This window comes from Elephas maximus, chromosome 19 (genome assembly GCF_024166365.1).
Source record: "Elephas maximus indicus isolate mEleMax1 chromosome 19, mEleMax1 primary haplotype, whole genome shotgun sequence".
Classification (NCBI taxonomy): Eukaryota; Metazoa; Chordata; class Mammalia; order Proboscidea; family Elephantidae; genus Elephas; species Elephas maximus.
This window is the reverse complement of record NC_064837.1, coordinates 54,682,867-54,698,151: the sequence shown is the minus strand read 5'-3', so window position 1 is coordinate 54,698,151 and position 15,285 is coordinate 54,682,867. Positions and strand designations below refer to the sequence as shown.

The window sequence follows — 15,285 nt, the reverse complement described above, 5'->3', positions numbered from 1 at the left end:
CTGGGGAAGGGGCTAGTCCTAGCCTTCCCAGCAAGGTGACATCTCCCCCGACTGGGGCTAGGTGGGGTCCCCTTCCCCAGACAGGGCTCCAGGAGCTGCAGCGAGGCCCAAGGCCCAGGCTGTGCGTGACACCTAGTGGCGCCCTGAGATCTGGGCGGGGCGCGAGCAGTGGAGCGAAGAAGGTTGGAGAGAAGGGAGGGCGCGGTGAGAGACGAGGAAGCGGGGAACCGAGGCCAGGGAAGGGCGGGACGGGGCTCTTTCCCACACCTCGGCGCAGTCCCCGCCGGCAGCCCCCGTCCCCTCTCTGCCTGCGGGGAGCCTTCTCTCCGCCCTGCCCCAGCCTGTGCGAACCCGGCAGCCCCTTCCAGCTTCGTCCGCGGCCACCGAAATGCACCTGGGCAAGGGCTGGAGCTGGAGGGGCTCCCCCGTGGTCCCCTCTCTACCCGCGGGCGACGCAAACACACACGCCCCCATCTGGCCGCAGACCCCTTTGCGCTCCCCGAACATGGGAAGTTCCAGAGGCTGGGTTGGGAGGCCCGTATTTCGAAGGTTACCCAAGCACGGGTCCAAAAGGCCGAGGTGACGGTGGCCACGGTTCTCGCCCCTCAGCGTCCTGCGCGGCAGCCCCTGCCATCGAGGTGTCGCCGCTTGGGCGCCGGCTCTGGCGGGGCCCTGTCCGGAGGCCGAGCGGAACCACAGGGGGCCCTGCACTGACGAGGCGCCCCGGCGGGTCGGGCCTTGACCCCGGGGCTCCGGGGGCACTTCCGGCCCCTCTCGCCCCGCGCCTGCCGCGTGACACCCGCAGTGTCGTGCGCCTCGCTGCCAACCGGCGGCCGCCGCCCGGTAGCCATGGCGACGCTGTCTCCCAGCCCGCGCGCGCCCGCTTGAGCCCGGCGGCTGGAGGAACCGGCAGAGCGGCCGAGGCGCAGCGCGGGGACGCTCGCAGGTCGGTGGGCGGCGCCGCGCAGTGGGGACGAACTCCAGGCCTGGCGCCTGACTAGGTAGGCGCCCCGGCCAGTGGTGGGCGCGGAGCCCCTGGCGCGGAGCGGGAAGGCGACGCGGGCGGGTCGGACCCAGGTGCGCCGGGTTGGGGCGGCGGAAATGGCGGGCCCAGGTGAGCCGGACACGGGAGAGACCGCGCCTGCGCCGGAACAGGTCGGCTCCCCGGGCCCGAAGCAAGTTTGCCCACTTCGCTTCCCTGCCTCACCTCCGTGGCTCTCAGATGTAGTCCTGCCTCCCCAGGCTTGGAGGGGCCACTGAACAAGGCCGGGAGGTGAACAAGCGTGTCCTGCTCCCTCCTGGAGTTGTCAGCCTTCTGCCCAGGCTCGGAGCGCATCCCCTGGCCCTGGGTCTGCCCTTGTGCTGGGAGTCTCTGCTGAAGTTAAAATGGAGAGGGCAGGTGACCCCGAATCTAAACCTTACAGGCCTATGGCTAATATTTGCCATGTTCTAGAATAAGGCAAGGTAGAAGTGGATCGTCCAACATTTGCCACTGTGCTTTTGAGACCTGAAACCGGAACTGCTTCGAAGGTGGTGGGACCTCTGCCTCAGGGTGATCTAGCTAGCAGATCCCTTCTTTTCTCTCCTTAACACCCCCAGCTTCATGTGAGGATAAGAGCGTCCAGATTGGGAGATCCTGACTCCTTGAGTTGGCCTCGGTGGGCCCTGAACTGTGGCACGGCGGGTAGCTGTGGAGGGTGGGATGGCAGGAATGCCTCTTTTCTCTGCCTGCCCTTCCCCCGTGGGCCCCAGATATCCACGTGGACCCTGGACTCCCAGACATGTCTTCAGAGGCTGGCACCCCTTACAAATCTTTCGCCCTTTAGTTTCCTTTTGTCATTCATTCCACCTTGGCACTCTTCGAGGATTTTGGAATACTCATTAAATGAAGCTCCGTCTTAGGATGCCTGGGTTCTTTTCCTTTACTTTCATAGGCAGGGTGAAAACAACTACAAAGTTATGCCACCTCCTCTGGTTGCCTTGATTTGAGATTGGATTGAGATAGAAAATACAGGTAACCCCCAACTTGTAAATGCCAAGGCAAGACCCATAAGGAAGAAGAGCTGCTGCAGCCCCACCCCCTTGTAGGAGGTGCCTCCTGGGCTCTGAGGTGGAACCACCCTCTTTGTCTTACTACTATTCCTGCCTTAGCCACAGCCACCCTCCCTTGGCCTGCAGCTAGGGCTTCTGCTAACCCAAGTGGTTCAGTAGTATTACAAGGTGTTGGTGGACTAGCCTTGGCAAACCCGGCTGCCAAGGGAAACTGATGTTGGGTGCCGTGGAGTTTTTACGGAAGCAGATTGCCAGGTCTTTCCCCCACCGAGCTGCTGAGTGGGTTCCAACCCACTAAGCTTTTAGCTAGCCACCAATCCCTTAACCTTTGTGCTGCCAGGGCCCCTTGCTTGAGAAATTAACCACCTCCAAAAGTGTGGCTTCACAAAGCACCCCCTGTCTAATCAATCCCTAAATGAGTTTTGGGAATATCAAGTATCAGAGATTAAAAGCAGACTGTCTTACGCTGTTTCCAGCTCCGGTGGGGGGCGGGGGGTTCTGCTCAGTGGGGGTCTGATGGTGGACACAGGGGAGTGTGGATTTATTAGAGGGGCAGCGCTGTCTGCTGCCATCTGGCTGGCTGTGGTCCCACCTCTCATGTGTTAACAGCTTCTGACCTGTGAGACTTTCTAAGGTGCTATTAGGACTGGATTTAGTTTTTGTTGGATCTCTCTTTGAATGTCAACTGTGGGACAGATACCATGCTAGGCGCTGGTACATATTTATCCCACTGAATCTTTGCTAGAGTCCAGTAAAAGGAGCCCTGGTGGTGTAGTGGTTAAGTGCTCAGCTGCTAACCAAAAAGTTAATGGTTCAAACCCACCAGCCGCTCCGTGGGAGAAAGATGTGGCAGTTTGCTTCCGTAAAGATTACAGCCTTGGAAACCCTATGGGGCAGACCTAGTCTGTCCTGTAGCATTGCTGTAAGTTGGAATCAGCTCCATGGTAATTGGATGAGAGAGTCCAGTAAGGTAGAGCTGGTATCCCCCACCTTATAGATGAGGAATAGGCTCAAAAGGGGGACATGGACCCTAAAAGTTCATTTCTTCTTCTGATTTTTAACATAAATGGGAACACTTCTGTGGGTTCCTATGAGCATCATGGCCCCTCGCATGGGCCTCCTGTGCCTAAAGCGGAAGCCGGCCATTGTCCAAATTCAAGCTCTGCTTTCTTCCTGAGTGGAACTGATAAGAAAGGGCCCCAGCTAAGAGCTTATCCCTCAATGTGCCTTCTCTTTCTTCACATCAAGGACCTTCAAGCCATTTCCCCCCTCACCCCATTAAGGAAAGATCTAGTCCCCTCTCGCCTCTCTTGGTCTTTTCTAACTCAATTAAAACCCTGCTTCTAATAAGAAGGGCTCCAGCCCTGCCAGGCTCCCGCCCACCTGCTTCCAGGCTGAGCAACCTGCACAGTGTCTGGCCTCCCTAACGAGATTAGCTTGGTTCTCTTTTAATAAAGTGCCTCAGGATGGGGAGGAGAGTGATGCTCAGTGTACAGTCTAGCCCTCCGGCAGCTGCTGTCCCTGTCCATTTGTGTTAAGTGGAGCCTGACTGCAGGTGGGGTGTGTGTGGGGGTTACCGTCACAGCCCAAGTTTCCAGGAGCTGCCAGAGATCTGTCATTGCAGCCTGTGCTCTGAGAGAGGAGGGTGGCTACGTAAGGGCCACCTTTGGGTCCAAGACTCAGGTGTGCTGGGCAGAGGAAGCCTTTAGGGATGAAGAGTGGCCGCTTCCCTTGAAGCTGCTGCCCTCAGCTCTGGTTTGGAACACAGGAGGTGTCTGGGTACCACCCAGTTAGGAAGGAAGGACGAGAGCATACCCTCCCTGTCCAGGTTGGAAAGTGAGAGCCAAGGTTCAGAGGCCTGTTTGCTGCCTAGGGAGTGGATGTTCATGGTGTCAAGATTTGCACATGTATGTGGGTGGGTCAGACTGTCCAGAGACATTGAAATGTCTTCATCCTCCGGCACCGAACACAGCCCCTCGTTGCAGTGACGTCAAACTGAATAAGCCATAGGGGAATCTGTTGCTAAAGGAATCTTTCAGTCCATCTGTTGTAAAGCACAAAACCACTCACTACTTTACTTTTTGTAAGTCTGGGGTTTGCACACTGAGAACTGACTGTGAGGTCAGTAGGCCAGCCCCAGGCCTGCGAGGAGGAGTGCCTCCTTGCTTGGCTCGGATGCAAAGTCTCCCATCATCCCTCACATTTAGACTTAGGGGCGTCCCCTTCCAGTGAGGGGAGGGTAGGGAGGTAGCTTGGGCCTCCACGGTTCCAAAAGTTCTTTATCTCGGGCTTCCTCTGGACCCGTGGTTAGCTGGGGCTGATGTGGACCAGGAGAGCTGCGTTAGCAGTAAATTGAAACGAAGCGTTTGCGGTTCGTCCGCCATCCTATAACGCCTCTCTTTTGCCCATACTCTCTTGTCCTGGTGCCTTTCCCTGGGCGAGCATGCAGGGACACACCGTGCTCTCGGCTGTGCTGGGCTCACCCAACTTGTGAGCTGGTACAGAGGGGAGGCTGCACCACCAGCGTTGCATGGAGTTGGGCAGGACAGCCTTGGAGCTCTGCCTCCGAGTGACCACCTCGACCAGCTGACTGGGTCCCTGATTGGCTACAGTATTTGGAGGGCATGACAGCTCAAGTGGGGGCTTAATTGAAACTCTTGAGCCCTAATTACTGGGGTATTAGTGCAGAGCTGAGATACCACTTGGAGAAGACTTGGAGGAACATCTCTTGGAGTTGGGCAGACTTGGCTTGAATTCCTAAAACCCTTCACTTTAAAATCTATGTCTGCCCTGCAACTTGTCTGTCAGCCCCGAATGGCCAGGGAACTTGTCTTATCTGTAGCCCTAGTATCTAGCAGAGTGCCTGGCATATAGTAAACTCTAAACCAAATCTGTCGCCATCTAGTCGGTTTGGACTCAATGACCCTATAGGACAGAGTAGAACTGCCCCATATGGTTTCCAAGGCTGTAATCTTTATGGAAGCAATCTGCCACATTTTTCTCTTGCAGAACAGGTGGTAGGTTTCAACCACTGACCTTTTAGTTAGCAGCTGAGTGCTTAACCACTGTACCACTAGGACTCCTTTGGCATATAGTAAGTGCTTAATAAACCATTGAGCTGAGCAGCTATTTGCTGACGGTAACTTTGAGCATGTCATTTATTCTCTTTGAGTCTCTATTTTCTTATACATCAAAGTGGGATATTTTGTCCATAAGTTGGGCCTCCGTGGTTTCGAAGGTGGTTCTTTTATTATTATTTTTTTATTGTGCTTTAAGTGAAAGTTTACAATTCAAGTCACTTTCTTATGCAAAAATGTATACACACATTGTTACATGACCCTAGTTGCTCTCCCTACAATGTGACAGCACACTCCTCTCCACCCTGTATTTCCCGTGTCCATTCAGCCAGGTCCTGTCCTCCTCTGCTTTCTCGTCTCGTCTCCAGACAGGAGCTGTCCACATGGTCTCGTGTGTCTACTTGAGCTAAGAAGCACACTCCTCACCAGTATCATTTTATGTCTTATAGTCTAGTCTAATCTTCGAAGAGTTGGCTTTGGGAACAGTTTTAGTTTTGGACTAACAGAAAGTCCATGACCTCTGGGGCCTCTCCAGTCTGAGACCGTAAGTCTGGTCTTTTTTCTAGAATTTGAGGTCTGCATCCCACTTTTCTCCTGCTCTATCAGGGATTCTCTGTTGTGTTCCCTGTCAGGACAGTCATCTAGTTCTTCTAGGCTTGGGCTGATGTAGTCTCTGGTTTATGTGGCCCCTTCTTTCTCTTGGGCTCATATTTTCCTTGTGTCTTTGCTGTTCTTCCTTTTCCTTTGCTCCAGGTGGGTTGAGACCATTTGATGCATCTCTGATGGCCGCTTGCTAGCTTTTAAGACCCCAGACCAAAGGTGGTTCTTTATCTTGGACTTCCTCTGATGCCTGGTTTCCGGGGGCTGGTGTGGACCAGGAGAGCTGCCTTTGGATTAAATGGAAACGGCCAACTTAACAGACAACTCGTACTTGCCCTTTAATGTTATATAAACATGCTCTCACTTTGGGAAATGATTGAACCAATCCCTGCTCGCAACAGATTCTTCATCATAATCACTTTCACTTGCTAGGGTTTCTGAGGAGAGGCTGGTGGGTTTGAACTGCTGACCTTTTGGTTAGTAGCTGAGCTCTTAACCACTGTGCTAACATTGTAAGTTGTAAAAGGACAAATAACTGTATGATCTCACTTATATGAAATAAGCAAATTATAGAAACCTAAGCTTATTAATGGTTACCAGGAGCAGGAAGGAGGGAAGAAGGGGGAGTTTTTGTTGGGGGGGGCATTAGGTTTATGTTAGCAGTGGTGGAAAAGGTTAGCGATAATGGTGGCACAACATGAAGAATGTAATCAGTGTCACAGAATTGTAAATGCGGCGAATGTTTTGGTGAATATATTTTCACCGCAATTAAAAAAATAAGAGATGTGTGGCGGGTCGGACAGCAGCAGAGTGACGTTCCTTCTGCACGTCCTAACTCAGGGCTAATCAGGTTCCGACTGCACGGGGTGAAGCTAATAAATGAGGGCGGCGAACTGGGAGGAGGATAGAGGACACGTGAAGTGACCAGAGGACAGCATTTCTCCATCTAGTGCATTTTTCCTGCTAGAGTCAGGGCACTCAGGGACACTCAGAGAAGGGTAAGCCGCAGCCCTACCTTCAAGGAGCTCCCTGTGTGCCGAGGCAGACGCACACCAGAGATTAACATAAGACGAGGCCGGAAGGGTAAGTCAGTGCAGGAGAGCCTGGGGACGCACAGGTGCCAGTGCTGCGCGGGGGGCGGGGGGGGGGAGGTAGGTGGGGCGGGGGGGTGGGGTGGGGGTACGACACGACACACACGTTGAGGAACACAACGCCCACTTCAGGTCCTGGAGCAAATCCTTGCGGGGGAGTGGAGGAGGGGGCACGTATTGCAGGGAGCAGGGACGTGGCAGGAGGTGTGTGAGGTAGAAGGAATAACAACTTGTAGTGTTCTTCTATTCAGGGAGTAGAGAGAGTCCCTTGAATGAGCTTGGTAAGGAAATGAAGAGTGAATTAGGGTCATCGTAGGGAGGTGGCATTTTACCTGCGGGCAATGGGCGACAGCTTCTGCACGGGGGCCATGACTTAGGGAGCTGAGAGTGTCCTGGCTTGTCAGGCTCTTGAAGAGGGTAAATCATTAACCATGGCTGTAGAGGGTAGATGGAGGTAAAGGGACCAATAAGGATGCGGTTTTGATAGCCTCAGGTGGGGGGAAGTTGCGTGTCTTGAATCCATCGGGTGGTGGCAGTGAGGATGGTCAGGAAGGGAGTCATGGCAAGAGACCTAGGGAGGGAGAGACCTGCTGGGACTCGGTGGTCTGTCTGAGGTGCCAAGGTGTAAGTGCTGGGGACGAGGTAAGCAGCCTCACTGGCTAAGTGGGAGGTTTAGTGAGTTTGGGTGTGTGAGTTTCAAGTGTCTGTGCGATGTCCAGGTAGAGATGTATAGTGGACAGTTAGAACTGTGGTTTGAGATTGGGGGAGAGGACAGAGTCGGCACTAGATTTAGGAGTCACTTGTGTAGAAGTGACAGATAAGGGCAGATGCTAGAATTCTAGAAATAAGGGGTTCACTGTCCACCAGGGCTTCTGGAAACAGGTGTCCCACCTGCCCTGGAAGTGTAGGTTGGGGCTGTGTTTCTGGAAGATGCTTTGGCAGAATGTATCAAAAACCTAAAAAAAAAAAAAAAAAAAAGGCAGAGCTTCTGAGGGCTTAGGGTACACAGTGAAGAGAGGATAAGGAGCAGGGAACACACCCACCACCCATCTGGCCTCCTCTCCCTGTCTGTGCTTCTGAGAAAGTCATGTATTAATACTTACTCATCTTAAACATGTGGAAATACTGGTCATTTTGTTGGCATTGTCTATAGTGCCATTTGTTATGTATTTACCTGTCTCATCTGTCTCCTTTATCATTAGAAAAATGTCTTTTCAGATACCTAAGAACTTTCTTTAATGGGAAGCAGATGGAGTTGGATGTACGGTGCAGGGAAGAGAATTTCCAGTTAAGTGAAGGGCAGCATCTCCTCAGAAATCCCATTTTGGTTAAACTGTTGTTAGGGGCTATGAAACTGGATGTGAGAAAAGTAATTCTCTACAATTCCAGAACCAAGGTAAAATTTGAAGGAACTGAATAATACAAGAGCCCCCCGCTCCCTCAGCAGAAAGGATAGTTATGGTAGCTCTCTGTAGTCCAGTATCTGCTGGGAAGGGAGAGGTTTCCTGATCAGATGTAGACACCGGACTAAGGGAACTGGTCAGGGAAGAGGAACAGCTTACTACTTATTAATTTCTTATTCTTTGTTATTCAGTTTATAGTGTTATTCATTTTGTAGGTTTTTGAGTTAGATGTTTGATTATTGATGTATGTATATAAGACTATTATTAATTTTTACTAAACACTGCTTTAAATGCCACAAAAACAAACAAAAAACCTAAAAAAGAACACAGCCCTTTCCTCAGGATTCCATTTTTCTGCTTAGGACTTAATTAGACAAGTATGCAAAGACAACCACATAGTGGTGTTTATTTAATGAACAACTGGAAGCCAGCTAAATGTTTAATAACAAGGGATTAGGGAATTGGTTAAAATATGGAACAGCCGTACAACACAACCTGTTCAGTTATGAAAATGATGAGGTAGATGATATTCATTGGTGAAAAGATATGCATGATATAGAAAAAACAGCTTAGAAAAATGTGATCCTGTTTCTATAAAAGAATATATATTTCTAAGGAGAAAAGAATGTAAGGACATAAATCAAAATGTTATTACTTGTAAACTTTTTTCTTTTTTGTTTATCTGCAATTTACCACAGGGCGCATGTATTAAAATTCTTCTTTTTTTTTTTTAATGGTGGGAGTTGCTAACAGCTGTGAGACGTGGCAGAGAAGATTGGGGATTAAAGACCGAGCTGAAGGCCAGGACAGGAAGGCAAGGCTGACACCTGAGGGTGGAGACTGCATCTGGGCGCTGGAGGGGTTACCGGACAGTATTTCAGCCCGGAGGTCTCTGTGTTAGGCTCGCTGCGGCTTGCTTTCTGCTGACAATGGAGAAGCTCAGGGTGTTTCCATGGCTGCTTTCAGCAAGGCTGGTGCCGGTGGGCTGGAGATGGCCGCCCTGGAGGGGACGTGCCAGACTGGGCTGGGGAGGCCGGTACCAGTGGGGTAGGGGAGATGAGTTTGTGACCCTCTGGGTGGGAAAGCTGGTGAGCTGTTCCACACTCTGCTCTGGGCGAGCACCTTTCTGTGGGCTTGGGTGGGCAAAGCTAGGGCAGGCCGAGCCCGTTTGTCTTTGTAGCTGTCCCTTCCCTCCTCTCCTCCTCATTCTCCCGCTGCCCAATGTCACCGTCCGCAAGGGATCATGGGACAGTGAGAGGGCTGTGAAGATGGGTCTGGACCAGTGACACCTGGGTGTGTGGTGTGGGGGTGCTGGCTGGGCAGGGGTCAGGAGAGCCAGGAGGTTCAGGGCGAAGAGTTGACGCCAACACTCTCATGGGCTTGCTGTGCGGCCTCTTGGGCGAGGCTTTCTCAAGCCTCCTGGAGCCTCCATTTTCTTATCTGGAAAATGAACATAGTAATACACCTGCTTTATAGAATAAAAGAGATTGTTTTCTTTATAGGGTTGTTGTAACTCATATAGTGTGTGTGAAAACACTTTATGAATTTAAGTGGTGAGGCAGTCTTCTTTGTAGCTCTCATTTCTCTAGCCTTCAGTTTGGACGTCTCTCCAGAGAGAGGGGTGTGGCTCTAACCTGCCCTGGGTTTGGAGCGGGAGAAAGAGGCGACAAGGGAAAAGGAGCTGCTGGGCTGCCCCTGCAGGCACCACAGGGTTGGCACGTTCAGTGACAAGCTGGGTGAATTCTGCGGGGGTGCTGTGTGGGGAGGAGGGGTCTGATGGCCAGGCCCAGGCTCTGTGGGGTGGGCACCTGCTCTCCCATTTCCAGCCTGGGGCTTAACAAATGGGGCCTCAGGATGGGGAGGTGGGCTCTCCATTCTCACCTCAGATGCACTTTATGGTCCATCTGTGGGAGAAAGTGCCTAACTCTGTACCTCCAAGAAATTTGCTAACGTACCTGTAATTTACCTGTAAGTCCCACCTGAGAGAACCCAGGGTCTCATGAGGCAGAAAATAAAGCACAGGTGCTGGTCCTCCTGTCACCAGACCTGGGAGTGTCTTTACTTGCATAGGAAGCTCCAGCCAGGCCCAGGGTCCATCTCTGGGGCTGCTGCTGAGACTTGGGACCACTGCCCAGGGATCTGGGGGAGCGGGGGCAGGTGGACAACAGCAGGGGTGGCATGGGGAAGCTGTGGGCTCCTCTGAGCTCTGCTGTCTTTCCTCAGCAGCCGCCTCAGCATGGAGAGTGGCGTCGGCACAGCCGCTGTCCCCAGAGGGCTGCCTTACTACGTGGCCTTCTCCCAGCTGCTGGGTCTGACCGTGGTGGCCATGACGGGCGCCTGGCTCGGCCTGTACCGAGGCGGCATTGCCTGGAAGAGCGCCCTGCAGTTCAATGTGCATCCCCTCTGCATGGTCATCGGCCTGATCTTCCTGCAGGGCGATGGTGAGGCTCCCACGGGAGGTGTACATGAGAGAGGCGGTTTGCAGGGCTTCTGTCACCCCTGAGGGCTCTTCTAGTTATACAAATCTATGATTCTAGGAAAGGCAGAGAAGGAAGCTGGGCTAGAGCCTGGTGACACTGGGAACCCAATCCTTGCCCACATTGTCCCAGCACTTGCATTCTTGCTTTAACAAGGAGCCTCCAAGGCTATGCATGTCACAGGGCAGGTTGCTGGGCCGGGCTTTGGTTTGAGGTTGGAAAAAGGTGTACAGGAGTGTGTGGAGGGATGTTGGACTTGGCTGAGCTAGAGTACCTCCCTGGGGTGGGAATAGGGGTGCTTGGCCTCCATCCTCCTGGTGGCCATGTGTGGCCTTCTTGGTCTGCTAACTAGAAAAAAAAAAAACTAGAAAGCTGGGTCTATATTTGCTTGAGCCATTCTTCCTAGATGTGGCCCTAGCCACAGCTACCCCCTCAGCAGCAGAATCCTGAGAAGATCCCCTAAGCGACTTGGCCCTGCCCCCTCAGGCAGTGAGGGTAAACTAGGTGGGATCACAATTTCTGCTTTGGGAACCAGGGGTTTCGAAGCAGGGAGCCTGCTGGTTGACATAGTGACTGTCTGACCAGGCTTTAATACTGGACTGTGTGGGGGCCAACACAGCTAAAAGGTGAACTCAGAAGCTTGGTGGCACCTCACTGTGACTGCATGATGAATCTGGGTTACACAGGACACCTGGCAAGGTGTCCAGCTTGGGGTGGAGCTCTCTGAGGGGCCTGGCGGTTGCTGTAGGTAGAGACTGTGGGCCGTGCCCCTTACCTTTGCTGCCTCTTGTGGCCCCAGGAATCATGCCAGCCTCTGGGTGGATGTTTGGGAGGTGGGTGGATGGGGCTGCAGTGTTCAGGGACATACAGCCCAAGGGTGCCGACCTTGAAGGGCCCCGGATGGGTTTCCTGTGCCTGGGATACCTTGTCCGGCCCCTAACTCCACATCTCCCGCCATGGCGGGCCTCCTTGGTGCTTGCGGCAGGAAAGCCATGAACACAGGCTAATGTACTTTGTTCCTTTTCTCCCTTCCCATAAGCTCTGCTGGTTTACCGTGTCTTCAGGAACGAGGCCAAACGCACAACCAAAGTCCTGCACGGGCTGCTGCATGTCTTTGCATTCATCATTGCTCTGGTGGGTGAGTTCCTGGCACAGCCTTCCCTTTCCCCGCTCCTAGCTCAGGCTCGGGGAAGTAGATGCTCCAACCGTCTAAGCTCCTCACTCCTGTTCTGCTACGGTTCCTTCTCCCCCATGCCTAACCTTCCATCATCCTAGGAGGGACACTTGGTACTGGCAGCCATAGAGCTGTGATGGGAGTCCAAAAGTTCCAGTCAGCGCAACTTTCCTTGGATCACCTTGTCCCTCCCTATTCCATGCCCAGCCCTGTCCTCACATGACCTATCCTGTCCGGTCCAGGCTTGGTGGCGGTGTTCAACTACCACAAGAAGAAGGGCTATGCTGACCTGTATAGCCTGCACAGCTGGTGTGGGATTCTCGTCTTCACCCTTTACTTTGTGCAGGTGAGTCCTTTCAGCCCCACAGGTCCCTGGGCCACCAACACAGGATGGGGGAGATGGGGTGAGGGAGGGGAGCGATAGCCCATTTTCCAGGGACTCCCAAAGATGCAAGGGTGGCTTTAGTACAGTTGGATGCTGTCTTCAGATTGTAAGTGGGTACAAACCCAGGGTTTTATAGCGGAGGGTGTCTTAGATCCCAGGTACCCTTCCAGCTGGCTGACTTAGCGAATGTGATTGGCCATGTGCCCGGCCTTCCGAGTGTATGAATATGATGTGCTGAGGTGAGGCTTCAAGTGTTTGAGGGCCAGTACTCTTTCCTATAAGTGCTTAGTGCTTCCCCTGCCATTGCTTTTAAGATGAAGGAAGCCAAGCAGCTGGAGACGGAGTTGGCAGCCCTAGCTTGGAAGCAGCTGATTTGGGTGTCCTCTGAGCTGCTCAGCTGGTGGCCAGGAGGGAGGTGCCCAGCCTTGCTCAGTCCCCTAGCACCTCCTCTCCTTTCCTTGTAGTGGCTCGTGGGCTTCAGCTTCTTCCTGTTCCCTGGAGCTTCATTTTCTCTGCGAAGCCGCTACCGCCCACAGCACATCTTTTTTGGCGCCACCATCTTCCTCCTTTCTGTGGGTACAGCCCTGCTTGGCCTGAAGGAGGCGCTACTGTTTAAACTTGGGTGAGTGTCCCATGACACGAGAGGGCAGGGCCCATGATTACTTACAATGATTGAGCCCTGTTTCTGAGCCAGCTTTTTTGGTGTTAGATAAGCAGTAATTTTTCTGTTGGGGTGGGGGCAGATGGGAACTGGTGTTGGAATACTGTGGCATCTTTCTGGCCCAGGGTATGAATGGCATTTGGCCTAACTGTGACTTCTTGGGTGGCTTCTTTCTTCTATCTTAACCCTGTAGGACTAAGTACAGCACATTCACGCCTGAGGGTGTCTTGGCCAACATTTTGGGCTTGCTGTTGGCCTGCTTTGGTGTGGTTGTGCTCTACATCTTGACTCGCACTGACTGGAAGCGGCCATCCCAGGCTGAAGAACAAGCTCTCTCAATGGACTTCAAGACGCTGACGGAGGGAGACAGTCCCAGCTCCCAGTGATGGCATGCAGCCAGCGTCCTCCTTGCCTCTGTAGGGGTGATGTTTCTTTCTCCACCCCCCCCCGCTGAGGCTGTCCCCAGGATTAGTGGCTCCCGGGTGAGGGGCTCCTGCAGAGGAGCTGGGGAGTGGGGTGCAGCTGTGTCTATTTTGGAGCTAATTTCTGGGACTTAGGTTTGTTCTCCCTCTGCTTTCTCTTCTCGCTGCTGCTTTAGACTAGTCCTAGTAGTCACACAAAGGCCCTGTTGCCCCTGTTGTCCTTTCACATGGAGAAGGCTTTAGGTAGTAAGTCCTGTTGCCCAAGAATGGATCCCCGAAGGAGACAGAAGAGTGGCTCCACCTGATGGGAGTGAGGTCTGTGGGTACCACTGGGCGTAGAGGAAGGCTGCAGGAGAACCTAAGGGCCTCAGGGACAGGCCTGTAAAGGCCAAGCCTGCTGTGCTATGTAACCCTGGAGTCACACCAGAAGCCCGGCCAGCCTGAATAACACGCTGTGTATACCAACCTGCTCCTTTGGCAGTGGGAGTGAGTGATATATGGAGAGGGGAGGGACTGGCTCCTAGGAAGCTCCAGAGTCAGCTTGGGCCCGGCAGCAACCCGTTTGCCCCAGGATGGCTTTGCTGGGAGAGGAGATAGAGGTGCAGGACTTCAGATGACTTCCCCGCGACAGATGGGGACAGCTAAATAGGAGGAAGGGTTTGATTCAGGACGGTGTTCCCCTCCATGGGCTGGTCTGGGTGGTAGCTCGGCTTATTGTGGGCCTGTGGCTCCCCGCCCCCCTCGTCTTGTGCTTTGACTCACAAGCTTTTTGCTAGTGCAGGCACTGCTCTGACAGGGAGGCTTTTTATTTTAAATGAAAAGCTGCCATTGTTGCCTCCTTTGATGGGGAGACTCCTGCTTTGCTTTCAGAGAGAAGCCTCTCCCTCTCTTACCTGGTGTCCATCTTTGGAGGAAGGTGATTAGACAGATGCCGGGTGGTGTCTGGACGCCCTCCAGCCCCGTGAAGTGTGTTGTGCAGTTAGCTGAGTCACTGGCATTGGTCTGGAGATAACATGATTAGAGCATCCATTATGTACTTTTTGACTTGGCAAATGCTCTCCTTGTTTTCCTCATTTTCTGGGTTTTGAGGAACATGACATAGTTTGAAGCAGAGTTTACTTAAGAAATCAACAGAAGTCCTGAATCTGAGTACTGTTCTTTTAACAGTTGCCTTTTTCGAACCCAAACGCTGCCTTAGAGAAGTGGGCTAGTCCCCAGAACGGCTCAGATTTCCAGTCACTAGCTTTCCTCTTGGGCCCTGCTTCAGGCAGTGTCCCTGTCTAGGCACCGTCGGGGTCTCTGGCCTGTTCTGCAGCCTGCCCTGGGTGCCGGTGTAGACTGTGTGCTCGGCAAGGGCAGGGACTCTGTCAGCTCTTCAGTCACCTGGCACACAAATGTTTACATGTGGAAAACTCTACCTTAGACAGCCAAAGTACAATTGTGCATCTCCCCCACCAGCCGGAATGCTTGTTAGTGAAACAGAACGTTAAATTTGCAATAAAAGTTGTAAACTGGCCTGTTTTTCAAAGCGTTATGTTGGAAAATAAGGAGCCAAAGAAGGTCCCCCAAAAGACAGATCCGTAGTGGTTTATTTTGCCTGTGGCCAATCTTCTGTGAAGTACAATGTGTTGTTGCTGTAACAGATGATTCAATAAATGTCTGCAGTAAACCTCTTGCCTATTATCTTCATTTTCTGTGGCAATAAAGGAGCCACTGCTTTTAGCCGAGTCAGATAGATGAGTTAGTTTGAGGGTTGAAAGAAATTAAATAGCTGCAGGCCAGGCACAGAGGGTAAAGTGATTAATGATATTTATCACGGCGCAGAGTCTGAAATGGCCCTGAGCTTGTCCGGTCTCTGGCCCAAGTGGAGGAGGCTCTTCCCTGTGATAAACCCTTACTCAACCTAGAGAGAAGGGCTTGGACGGTGGAGCTGCAGGAGCCTG

At 52.7% G+C, this 15,285-nt stretch overlaps 1 protein-coding gene across 7 annotated transcripts; it reads left to right on the top strand.

Moving 5' to 3' along the window:
* Positions 1-915: 915 nt before the first annotated feature.
* Positions 916-15,223, top strand: LOC126062886 (transmembrane ascorbate-dependent reductase CYB561). Of its 7 annotated transcripts, none has more exons than XM_049860891.1 (6): positions 916-1,001; positions 10,450-10,664; positions 11,740-11,838; positions 12,117-12,220; positions 12,724-12,881; positions 13,114-15,221. In XM_049860891.1, the coding sequence occupies exons 2-6, from the start codon at positions 10,460-10,462 to the stop codon at positions 13,304-13,306; spliced, it is 759 nt and encodes a 252-aa protein (XP_049716848.1). In that variant the 5' UTR covers positions 916-1,001; positions 10,450-10,459; the 3' UTR covers positions 13,307-15,221. The 7 variants fall into 7 exon arrangements, with proteins under 7 accessions (XP_049716848.1, XP_049716847.1, XP_049716849.1 ...); XM_049860890.1 differs by having other exon boundaries at positions 10,447-10,664; positions 13,114-15,220; XM_049860892.1 differs by having other exon boundaries at positions 999-1,077; positions 13,114-15,222.
* The last annotated feature ends 62 nt before the right edge of the window (positions 15,224-15,285 follow it).